A 12,647-nucleotide genomic window follows, 5' to 3' on the forward strand; every position below is an offset into this window, starting at 1 on the left:
CACCTTGTTAATCAAGCAGCCTTGGAGCCAGTTTAGCAGCCTGGTACCTTATCTGTGGGCCCTGTGAAGCAGCCGCCTCCGCAGTTCTTTCGGTATGTGCTGATGAGCACCCTTGGTTGCAGCTGGTCCTTACAACTCGGGCCTAGCAACATGGCCAAAGGCAGAGACTTTCCTTGCTGTGGTTTTTACCTTGTCAACCCAATGTTAACTTTTCCGTCACACCTCCCCATTGTGCTTATGACTCACCTGTTTTTGTTTTGTTTGTCCTCTTGTCTCTGTCACTACTGTTGCTTGTTAGGGCTTGCTCTGTGCAATTAATCTGCAGTAAAATTGGTTTTGTTATAAGTCATTTAGCTTTAAGTTGCAGTTTGCAGTTAACCCATCAACAACTTGAAGTGAGGACTCGCTGTATGGGGTACAGGAATAAGGCTGGAAAAGTAAGGCAGCTGACTGATACTTCTCCCCCAGGTACTGGCTGGGTACAGCAATTATTGGGCAATGGGCAGAGTGGGGATGCTTGATGCTGCACTGGTGGGCACCCTGCACAATTCATGAGCAATGGCAGAGAGAGAGAGAGAGAGAGAGAGAGAGAGAGCAGGAGACTGGCGATGTGAGGGGGTCTGTGACCCAGCATTTTATAGCCAGAATTCCTGCAGTACAACATTGTTAGGTGCGATGCCTTCTATAGCTTTGCACTCTTAGTTGGATGTGGCAGAGAACTCCTTGATTGTTCAGGAGACCCTTACCTCAGTTGACTCATGATTGAATTGGAAACATGAACATGTTTATAATAGTTATGTTAGGTGCTTGCTTTTCTGTTTGTAATCTACTTTGCACCACTTTCCTGGCACATTGTGCCTCATGACCAAATTCCGTGACTCACCTGGCTTCTGAGATAAAGCCCTTTTCTGATCTTGGATGGGCTTAATGTCCCTTGCTTGGAAGCAGCATTGTGGAGGCTGCAGTGGGAGTGCTCTGCACCCAAGGCCACTGCCTGTCAGAATGTGTGTAAATTTAATACTTCAGAATCCAATCAATATTTCTCCTTCCAATCTAATACCAAGCGTCTTCCCTGAAACTGGTGAGATCAACCATGTCAGCCAATAATTCAGTTTCTGGGCACATGATAAACTTCTGCATGATAAAATGGAAGTGTGGTCTCGTTCATTATGCATTGATACTATGATGTGAATTACAACCCACTTCAGCTATTCTGACTTCGTGGAGGGCCAACATATGAGGGGGCTAATGGAAGCATCGTGCCTAGCCATGCCCCCTCACAGCAGCTGCTCTTGGCCATTCCTCCAGTTTTCACCACGTTCAGTGCACGTCTACAGATGCAGACACTGAACTTGGGTAGAGGCATGGCATGACCCTAGGGTGCCTCAGCATGAAGAGCATGACTAGCTTCATCCCTTCTCATGGTGGATCCACACAGGATCATAATGTATGAAGATGTCTTATTATGAAGCAAGTTATCTGAATTGGGTCAGTCATTTAAGTGTAGTGTGCGAAGGACAACATTGTGGTCTGAGTTCCACTCGTCTTGTGCGTGTATTATTCTTGTATCATCTGTGACTGAAGGACACATTTAATATGCTGGTGCTTCTGATGATGATGACTATTTTACTCTTCCTTTTATTCTACTTATTAGTTGTTCCTATTTTCAAAATGCTTTTTTAAATCTGTTTAAAAATTACTTTTACATTTAGACGACTACTTTATGAATTTCTTCTAAATTCATTCCACCCTTGAAAAACAACAACAACATTTATGTGTAAGTTGATATTAACTTTTCACATTCCTCTAGGCTATTTTTTTTTATTTCACATGAGTTTTTCTATATTCTTGTCATTTTCTTGCTTCATAATTGAGGATGCTGGAAAGTATATATTTAGGGGATGTGGAGAAAAGAAAAGCTTATTAATGTGTGTAAACTGCTAAGATAGGATAATTGTCTCTTTGTATCTTGAAGTTCTAAACCAAAATCACTTTATAGTGATGTCAGACTAAGCTGAGGCACCTTTCATAGCTTTGTATGTTTAAATGTTTTTATATCCAGGTATAGCCCACCTTAGATCCCCACAGTGTGTAAAAAAAGGTGCAGTATCATCTGAATAATGGTGAGGGATGCTATCTGACCTTCTTTGAACAATGCCATCTTCTTCTGACATACTGAGACTGACAGAATGATTCTTTACATTGCCTCTGAGTGTCTCATCTTTGGACCTTTCTGCTAGCAACATTTTCTCCTCTGATTACTCTGACCTCCCAAAAATGTGCTTTTCCTCTAAGGGCATATCTATAGTAGAGATGTGAATGGACTTGACAGAACCCTGGGAAAAGTGGTTTTCCTGCAAGAAACGTCTACAATCCTTCCCCTAAGGATTTTGAGGGGAAACTATGAAAGTGAAACTGTTGGGATGATGTATCATAAGGCCCAGGAATTATGTGGACCCAATGTTTATGCACGTTCTCTGATCACTAAGTTGTAGCGGATGTTGCTCAAAGTGAAATTTTGGATGATTTTTGGGTGAAATTTATGACGTATTTTCAGGAGAGTTTAACATGTTTTGAGATTCAAATAAGACTTGTTTTAGAGGGGGAAACAGCTCTTTTTACACACACCTCCGAACATATAGAAGCTTCTTCTACTGAGTCGGAATGTTGGTCTGTCCACCTCAGTATTGTCTGCTCTGAGCAATGGGCAGTAGTTGTCCAGGTTTTCAGAGAAGGGTCTTTCCCAGCTCTGCCTGAAAAATGACAAAGATTGAATCTTGGATCTTCTGCATGCTAAGTAGGCACTCTACTGCTAAGTTTCAGCCCTATCCTCAATGTGCCATTTATTTATGGAGGACAAATCAATAGCATTTCCTCCCATATTCTAATTTTATGTACTGTAGACCAGCACAACTAATAGAGTGCTACTAATTGTTGCAGACCAACAACTTTTTTCCAATGTGCCATGGACCAGCACTATATACCTGTTCTTTCTACTTCCTTTTGGCCTTTCACACTCTTGCGAGGCTTGGCATGTGTCCAAGTTAAGTGGCAACCTTTGGGAGATTCTGAAAAGAAGGAACAGCCAGGAGACACACAGCAGACTGGCAACAGGTCCATGGACCACTCTTTGAGAAGTGCCTCCGAATACAACAAACATAGGTTTAATTAAGGAAGTAGTCCATTTAAGCAGTCAGCAGGTGCATCATATTAGATTTTTAATTGGCCATGACTCCAGTTTCTACTGTTGAAATTCTGATAATAAATCTAGTTCTCAATGATAATATTTCCTCTTTGATTTCATGCTCTGTCGCAGCATTTCTTTGGAAAGAGGGACTCTGAATGTATCCTTGTGGCTATTATGTACTTCTTTCCTCTTTTATATTAGCTTATTCTGGCCTTCATGAAGGAGCTGTAAGTCCTTTGAGTTTTATTAAACAAAGAGGGATACTTAGCTGCAACTGGAGATTCACTTCAGGGCGAAACTGGGCACGATTGAATAAGAGCTGGCTCAAGCCTGGCATACATTCAAATTTGGCTTTAGAAATGCAACAATTTACATTAAGTTTTGTATTAAATAAATGTTTATTTCTTTTCATGTTATTTATTTTGGACTGATACAAAGTTCATAAACTATGAGCTTAAAAAATAATCTACAGAAACCTGTGTGTATGTGTGTGTTTTCCAGAGTGGTGAATGGTGCCCACATGGATCTAGAAATGGTTTTCTAGTTCCAAATGGACCTAGAAATTGTGGGAATCCTGTGGGAGACAATAAGGAGATTAAAACAATCTAAATGTCTTGGTAGGAAAAATTCCCCATGTAGTTATGTGTGAAAGGATCTGAAAAAGTGTTTCTAAACAAGATTAAAACTATTTTAGTTGCCATGGGAATGTGCAAGCTTTAATACTGTCCGTGATCACTTTGTTTCTCTTTCCTTTTTTCAAAGGTCATTGGGGGCGATGCATAGGTGACTGTGGTTCGGGTGGTGTTCAGAGCCGAGTAGTTTGGTGCATCCATTCCGAAGGTTGGACAACCCACCATTCAAATTGTAAACAAAATGACAGGCCTGAAAGCCAAAGGAGCTGCTTTAAAATATGCGACTGGCATCTTGAACTCTTTGAGTGGGACGTGTCAGAGTGGCACATATGTGTCCTAGTCCCTTTTGCTCATGGTGAAGTCAAGCCAAGGACTTCGGAATGTGTCACTGCACAACATGGATTACAGCACAGAAATGTACAGTGTGTACAAAAGTTGAACAGAACAGTCGTTGCAAAGGAAATATGTGAATATTTTACTCCCCAGCCAGCTGTAGAACAAGCTTGCCTAATACCTTGTCCCCGGGACTGTGTAGTATCTGAGTTCTCTTCCTGGTCTGTGTGTCGCAGACACTGTGGGAAGAGTTTGCAGCACAGAACCCGTTCAGTTATTGCTCCTCCGCTCTATGGTGGAGCCAAATGTCCAAACCTCACTGAATCAAGGCCTTGCGACATTTCCATCTCTTGCTCTCATGGGGAAGAGGAATATACCTACAGTCTTAAAGTTGGACCTTGGAGTAAATGCCGGCTGCCTCATCTTAAGGAAATGAATATGATTGGGAGAACTATGCTGGATTTCAGTTCGGATTCTACAGAACGAAGCACATTCAAGCTTCAGGTGGTTGAGGACCTGCAAAACTTTCACAGGTTTAGATCCCACTTCAGCTCCAAGCCTTGGGATATAGAGATTGGCTATCAAACAAGGCAGGTGAGGTGTACTAGGAGCGATGGGAAAAATGCAATGCTGAGGTAAGAGACCACCTTTACTCTTAGACCACCTTTACTCTGCTGAACATACCCACATTTGTTTCATATCCAGTATGTATTTGTGGAGTGTTTACCTTTAATGTGTTAATATGTTTTCTGTTTCAGTTATACTTACTCTTACCTGCTATTAAGGTAACGGAAGCTACGTATTTTGAAGAGCTACTGTTGATAATGGCTAATTTTATACATGCAAACAGTTTAAATGTTTCTCTGCTTTGCAGATTTTTCAACCTCTTTCCATTTTTCCCCCACTTAAGGTAGCACACAGCTCTCTTCCCTGCCAACAGCTACAGGCTACAAAACTAAGGATTGGGTCAAACATTTACACATCCCTTGTATGTGGAGTCTCTGGGTATCCAAGAAGGTATAGCCACATGGAGGAAATAATTCCCAGCCCTGCACATCCCCAGTTACGGTTGCTATTTTCAGTGGCAGTTCACATGAATAAAACAGCTACAGTTTATGTTGGTCACTTGCACAAATTATTGCTGGGAAGCAGCAGCTATGTCTAGGGATGTGTCGGATCACAGATTCTTTCTCCTGGACTTTACCCCGAAGCCAAGCTGCACAGTGGGCAAAACGAAATTATTGAGAGCCCAATCCTGAGTTCCCAGTGTGCGCGGTTGCGCCGGCACCGAAAACAGCTGCTGCAGCATCCTGTGCACTCACGGTGGCAGCGGGTGGCACCTCAGGAGAAGGGGACTTTCATCCCCGGGTAAAGAGAGTAGCCTTGCAATGGGGCTACTCAGTTCACCACCACCCAAAAGGTCGGCGGTGAGGTAAGAGCCTTCATGTCAGGTGCTGAGCCGGATGCAAAGGCTCAGGATCTAGTGAAGCGTCAATCCACCAGTCCCACCTCCCCCGGCAAGCCTCCCCCACCCCTTCCCCACCTCCCACCTTCCCGTCACACCTTCTCCCCACCCTCTCCCTGCCCTCCACCTGCCTTCCCTCTCTGCCCTCCCCAGAACGCCTCCTCCCTGCCTCCCGCTTTCCTCTCTGCTGCTCGGTGGTCTGTGCAACTGCCAAGCGGCGGAGGCCGGGCACCTGCCTGGCACTAGCCCAGTGCCAGCCAGCGCTGGGCTAGCATGGGCACTCGCCTGGCGTTAGAACTCAGTGTGCACATTGTGCACTGGTGATAAGCTGGCACTTTGAGCTCAAGATTGGGCTCTGAGTAGGTTCAAAACTTTTGGGGTACATGAGAGTACTTCTGTTACACTGAATAGGCCAAATTCTGCCTTGAAATGCAACCTGTCTCTTGCCGCTCTAAGCAGGTTAGAGTGTACAAATATCCTTGTCACTGTAATGATGTGGAAGATGCCATTCTATTAGTTCTGCAGGGACATTAAGCTGCTATTGCTACTGCATATACCAAAAGAAATATGAGAATTAAGATGGTGGGGTTAAGCTCTTTGCTGTCTTGGTGAAATGGTACAGCCATCAAACACTGGAAACCCATTCCTGTCCCTTCTCCAATCACCAAATGTCAGTCCCGACAACATGATGTTTTTCACTGTGTTACAGAGACACAGTGGCTTAAGTTGTATTTAGGGCTTCCGTGATTGTGTCATGGAACTTAGCTACTTAAGGGCCCAATCCTATCCAGTTTTCCAGTGCCGGTGCAGCTGTGCCAATGGTGCATGTGCTGCATCTTGTGGTGGGGCAGCAGTCACAGAGTCCTCCTTAAGGTATGGGAACATTTGTTTCCTTACCTTGGGGCTACATTGCAGCTGCACCAGTGCTGGAAAATTGGATAGGATTGGGCCCTAAGATGTCTATCACATTAACATTAGGTCATGCAATTCCATATGGGTAATTGCATGGAAAATAATTTTACTCCTTTATATTTATAATCAATAGTTTATTTATTTATTATTTAGAGATTTATATCCCACCTTTCTATCCAATGAGGACACTCATTGCTGTTATATCATATGACATATGTCAATGAGGACATAGTCGCTGATGCCAGTAGCAGCTTTAACATTCCTTTTTATCAAACAGCTATTTATTGTGTTTTCTGATTTATGTTAACAGTTTTCTTTTTAGCCCGTGCAGTACAGATGCAGGCTTTTCAGCAGCAAGTTGATTCATTTTAAAGCTCGTATAGTAAGGCCTGAACAGATTTATTTTCCCATCCTCTGGCTGGATCTGGTTTTAGATGGAGGGGAATATATATATATATATAACAACTTGAGCTCATGAGTTCTTGGAATCCTGTCGTTATCTTTTCACAGTTGACAGCTTCCAACCCCTTCTTAAATTCTTCTAGGGAGAAAGAAGGGGTCATTGCTCTCCAGATGCATGTCTGTCATTAATATTGCTGGAAAATTTTTACAGAGCCACTGATGTGCAAATATACCCTTTAGCCTTTTTATGATCTGCTGTTTATTAGAGTAGATATGTTTTTCGGCACATGATATGCGAAAACATATATCTTTGTTTTATTGGTTAGCTGCAGCCTGTCACAGCAGCTCCCAAGGCCTCTGTCCTATTGCATTGCTTTAAAGATATAGCCTGTTTCTAATCTTGTTTACCCCAGTTTCATAGTGTTATAGTTCAGCAGGAATTTCTGCAGTTAATTCCAGTACATACCAGATAAACTGGCAATATGCTTCCCAGACGGTAAAAGACCATGTTAAAACACCATTTCACAGGCACATGTGTTTTAAACCAAGTCACTTCACCAGTCCCAGTAAGAATGGTTGCATTCATTGGTGGAATCACTGTCAAGAAAATGTCAGCACAGGGGGCAGGGAGGTGCAAGGTTGTTTCTTTAGAGCAGGCATGAATGTTTTCCCCTCTTATGTTCAAAGACAAAATTCCTGGATCAACTTCCTCCAACCTTTTTATCAGCTGCAAACTAATAAGACTTCTGTTCTCTAAGGTGGGATCAGGGAAGGAGATAAATTAACAGTCATTTCTGGGGTTTGGGAAATAAACGTATCTCAATAAAGCATAGTACACACACACACACACACACACACACACACACACACACACTTTTACAGAGCCACTTTTTATTGCATTATAGTAGAGTCTCAGACAATATTTGAAACCTCTCAGAATCACAGACAATGTGATAAAAGCTTTGTGCTTCTCATGAGCACCAATTGGACAGTGCCTATGTAAGTATTTGAACAGCCGAACACATGTGCATTTTTCAAAAAGAAATGAAGCATTTTAAAAAAAATATATCTCTATAAGAGGGAGGCTTGGCAGGAATAAGTGATTAGGCCTTTCTGCCTGCCACAAAATAGGGCACGATTGTTGTGTTCTAGGCTAAATATGCAGGTTCTTGGTGGGGTGATAAATTAGGATCAGAAGAAAAGCACAACCTCTAAACCTAATTGATCTCCTCAAGAATCCTTAAGCTTTCGAGTGGTCAGAATTCTACAAAGCAGCTGGACTCAAGAATGGAGGATTAGGATCAATGGAGGCAAGCCATGAATTATAGTTCCCCTAATCTCAATCTCCTGTCCTGGGATCCTGCAAGCTGCTAGAAGCTTCACTGGGCCAGCAGAATCATTGTCTGTCTCTGTCCAAATTCAAACTGCTAGTCACCTATTTGACAGTTGTGGTCATCTGTTCTATAAAGGAACTATCAAGCAAACAACTGAAACTGTTTGCAGCCACAAAATACTGTGCGTGTGTGTGAGAAATGGTTGTAGCCATGTGCTCAGATAAACTATTTTCAGTATTCTATTTCAGAGTTTTACATTGAACAAATATCAATGAAATTAATTTGGGGTTTACAAAGCAGAAATAACCCTTTAGTATCTTTGCAATTTTTACGTGACATTTAGGGTAATTAGCATCACATTATGGGTAATTAAATGCTGTGATCCTGTTACAAAAGTATAGCGTAGTGAGGCGTTATGAAGAAAGGTAGCTATTGAGCTTGTCTTTTCGTTTTAGGAAATTTGTGTTCAGACTTTAATTATGTGAATAATAAACATATTTGTGGCGGTCTCATTCTAGCCATTGAATTTTCAGACTTGCCTTGTGCATATTGTTTAAAGTTCTGAACAGCAGATTTGCATACGGCATTTGTGGAGTAGTGGTAAAGAAATACCAGTGTCCTTTCTACCTAGCTGTACATTTCTTTCAGAAGGGGATCATGGAAACCAAATATATTAATGCTATCAGTGTGCCCTTTGAGATCCCCAGATTTCCCCCTTTCCTCTTTCAACTAGTTAAAAAAAGAGATCAAATCATGCCTTGCAGGTCTGGCTCTTATGGTGTTCTTGATGTGGTGCTCCTAAAAGCCAAGAACATGCAAAAGTACATTTATTTATTTTTAACCAAATACTCTTTCATCGCAGCCTTTGTGTACAAGAAACCATCCCTTTGACCTTTCAGTCCTGTGTTGTGCCTAAAGACTGTGAAACTTCAGACTGGTCTTCATGGAGCTCCTGCTCAAAGACTTGCCACTCAGGTGATCTCTCACCGGGATTCCGGAGTAGAACTCGGAGTATAAAGCACATAGCTGTAGGAACTGGTCAGGAATGTCCTGAAACAGAAGAAAGAGAGGCATGCAGCATCGGTGGAGGAAAGCATCTTCATCCATGTCCAAGGTATATTCCATTGTCTTCCTGTTCCCCATAAACAAAGAGAGACTGAACTTTAAATACCTATGTTATTTTAGACAGTCATACCTTGGATAACACAGTTTCCTTTAGCACTGGTTTGTTACAGTGCTTTTTTAATCTGGCATGACTGAAAACCATTCTACCAAATGGAAGCAGGGCATTCTGGGCCAATCCGTGCCTGTTTCCTGCCTGTTAGATCAGCAGTGCCTCCAACAGTACTACTTCACGTAGCACTTGACTTTTGGGGAATATATCCCCAACTCTGACTGAAGTATTACTCTATTCATGTTGCTCTGGGCCTCTTTGCTGAGTGATGGTGTCATACATTATGAAGACATGCAGCAGTGTAAATCTGAGTGTGTCTGCCTATCAGGTGTGCATCTGATTTGTTCAGACACACCTAGAAAATAGGCTCCAGGAATAGGGTCTGTTTATGAAGGAACATATGAGGACCAATCTAGTCTCCCTCTGGATCAATCCTCTCCTTTGTACTGAGGATTTCTGTACTGGCACCTCCCCTTTCTGTCTATGTCTTACCATGTACAAATAAGAAACTGGATTCTACCTTAATAAGCAGTTGAACATGTGATAATCTTAGGAGTGATTTGTGCCCTTTTCTCTGACCTCCATCCTTAGAATGGCTGCAATCAGTATCAAGCCAATTCATTCATTTATTTAAAATGCCTACTCCACCTTTTGGCTCAGGGGGCCATTGTGTTATACTGGTGATACAGGTTATACTCTGGTTCTGTTTGAGTGGTTGGAATTTCAAATAGCTTTTGAGTTTCATAAGCGAATTGTGCCTGAGTATAGTGGTGCTGTTTATTAAAATGTCTGCAGAACTTGCTGTCTGCTCTTGGCTTCTCTTAAAAAAAAAAAAAAAAAAAAAAGGTGCTGTAATACTTGTGGAATTGTTCCCAAGCAGGAGGAAGAGAGCAAAGGTTATGAGTGTGGTGTGCACTATACAATTGTGTTACTTCAAAATCAGCAACCTGCTCATCATCCCTGTGCAACTTGCCATCAGCTGGAAAGAGGGCACTTAAAAAAAATGTTGCTTGATTAGATTTTGCAAAGAAATGCTCTTATATGCTGATTTTTACTTTTCCATCTCAATTCATGTCAATCAGTAAGACAAAAGGATAAGATTGTCTGACTGAATTTATTCTCTGTGCTCAATGAGTTGTTTCACTTCACAGTCATGTGACTGAAATGCAGCAGCTGCTGGTTAATGAGTGAGGAAAGAGATTTATATCTGAAACATCTTTTTGAAAAACAGAAATATAACTGTGAGGCTTAACCAGTGGTCCAAGGCTGAGGTTTTGCTTGTTGTGTCTGATGTGCTGCTCCCACGTACAACCTTACATGTTTGTTTCCTGTGCCGCACATTTAGGATGTCTTCTACCAAACTATGTTCAGGGAAAGGTTTTCTAACATGCAGTAGTCTGTTAGGAAAGACTGCTTGCCCTTCAGCTAGTTGAGGAGAAAAAAAGGCTAAAACAGATTTAGAATATTAGACTGTAACTTTTACATCTGATTTCTGTAAGGATTGCGGACACTGAAGCAAGACCCTGAGAAGAGCTGCAGGCATCTCTTGTGCACAAGATGTGATGTACATGTTTCATTTAAGTTATCTCTGAGCAACACACTCTCTGGAACCTTGCCTTGGGCAAATGCACATGATCAATGGGGACAGAGTTTGCAGGTTATCTAGGTTGTGTTTCTCTTAGATCAGTAGAGTATATTTTGAACCCGCTAGTTGTTCAGGTGTCTCATGCCATAAGTATATGCCCCTTGCAGGTGTAGATTGAAACACACATGGCCCTTTATGGCTATTAGGAGAAAGCCCACAAGAAATGGACTGTCCAGGTTCAAGAGTATGAAGCAACACTCCTTGTATAAGTAACTGCTGTTTGTAGAAAGTGCGGGTTGAAGTTTCTCATCAGCCCTGCAGAGATTATCTGAAACCGAGTACCTTGTCCCCAGGTAGAGGTGGAATGGGAGCACATTGGTTATCCTTGTCTCTGCTGTGATGAGGTCCTTCACCACACTTGGTCCCCCTGGGTTCGGTGCTTGTCTGAAGCACTGACCCTGAGAGATTCATTTTTGTGCAAATAAGAGGGCTCCTGTTTTTCTTCCCCTGATTACAACATACTCAATTGTAGAATGACTGAGTAGGATTGTGGTGAGAGATACCTCAAGAATCACAATCATGTCTCTTTTTCTCAGATGTTGTGAGGCGCTCAGTCCTTGCAGTATAGTGAAGGAGCAGGTTGGAGAGGGGATGCCAATAGGGATATGGAGCTTGGTGCTTCTCAAATCACTGTATTAAACTGGGGGAGGAGAATGAAGTGAGGCATCAAAATTCTTCATGTTGCCAGCTTTGTGTAAAATCTTCCTAGACAACATCAGAAACATCAGCTCCAGGCTGCAGTGCAACAAGACTGTTGAAATTGTTAAGCCCCAGATCAGTGATTTTTCAACCTTTTTCATCTTGTGGCACACTGACAAGGCACTAAAATGGTCAAGGCACACCATCAGGTTTTTGGCAACTGACAAGGCACACCATACTGCCAGTTTGGGGGCTCACATCCCCATTGGCCCTACTAATAAATGATCTTCCCTCAAATGCCTGTGGTGCACCTGTGGAACACTCGTGGCACACTAGTGTGCCATGGCACAGTGGTTGAAAATGGCTGCCCTAGATGGTCATGCTGGTGTGGGGATGATGGTGTTCTGCTTTGTAGAGAGTAGTTTTAATTAAAGTTCTTGTTTATGGTGATTTTGCATGGTAATTTTAAAGGAAAGATGAACAGAGGAACTGTGAACTGTGCAGAACGTGGCAGAATTCTAACATGAGAAACTTTTTATCAATGTGAGACATCCCAGAGCTGATTAGTTGATCAGTTGGTAAAGTGAGTATTGATTTCAGTGTAGTAAATCGAGTTCCATTGATGATAACGATATAAAGAAGAATACATAGTTAATAGGTAATTAATGAGAGCGCTTGTCATGTAAACTGAAGTGACAGTCCTCAGCATACTTGGAAATAAGACCCATTGAGCCCACTGGAACTTTTTTCTAGATCAGAAAAGTGGAGTCTAGATCTCCAAAGTTGAGATTGCTATGCACCGGCATGAATGGTGCTTACTGTTCCTCTGGAGAGTCTCATGGTCATGGCGTTGCTCTCCACCAAACTGAGCCCTGGCTTGCCATTTCTGGGAGTCGGTCACCCAGGCAGCCATTGCACCTGGAT

General features: G+C 42.2%; 1 protein-coding gene across 1 annotated transcript in view; it reads left to right on the top strand.

The window, feature by feature from the left end:
• The window catches only part of THSD7B (thrombospondin type 1 domain containing 7B), a 432,240-nt gene that overhangs the window by 112,304 nt on the left and 307,289 nt on the right, over window positions 1-12,647 (top strand). Inside the window, exons 2-3 of the mRNA XM_066635516.1 lie at window positions 3,950-4,787; window positions 9,128-9,379. Coding sequence (XP_066491613.1) covers window positions 3,950-4,787; window positions 9,128-9,379 — 1,090 coding nt within the window. The remainder of the gene's footprint in view (window positions 1-3,949; window positions 4,788-9,127; window positions 9,380-12,647) is intronic.

Source organism: Tiliqua scincoides, chromosome 1 (genome assembly GCF_035046505.1).
Source record: "Tiliqua scincoides isolate rTilSci1 chromosome 1, rTilSci1.hap2, whole genome shotgun sequence".
Taxonomy (NCBI): Eukaryota; Metazoa; Chordata; class Lepidosauria; order Squamata; family Scincidae; genus Tiliqua; species Tiliqua scincoides.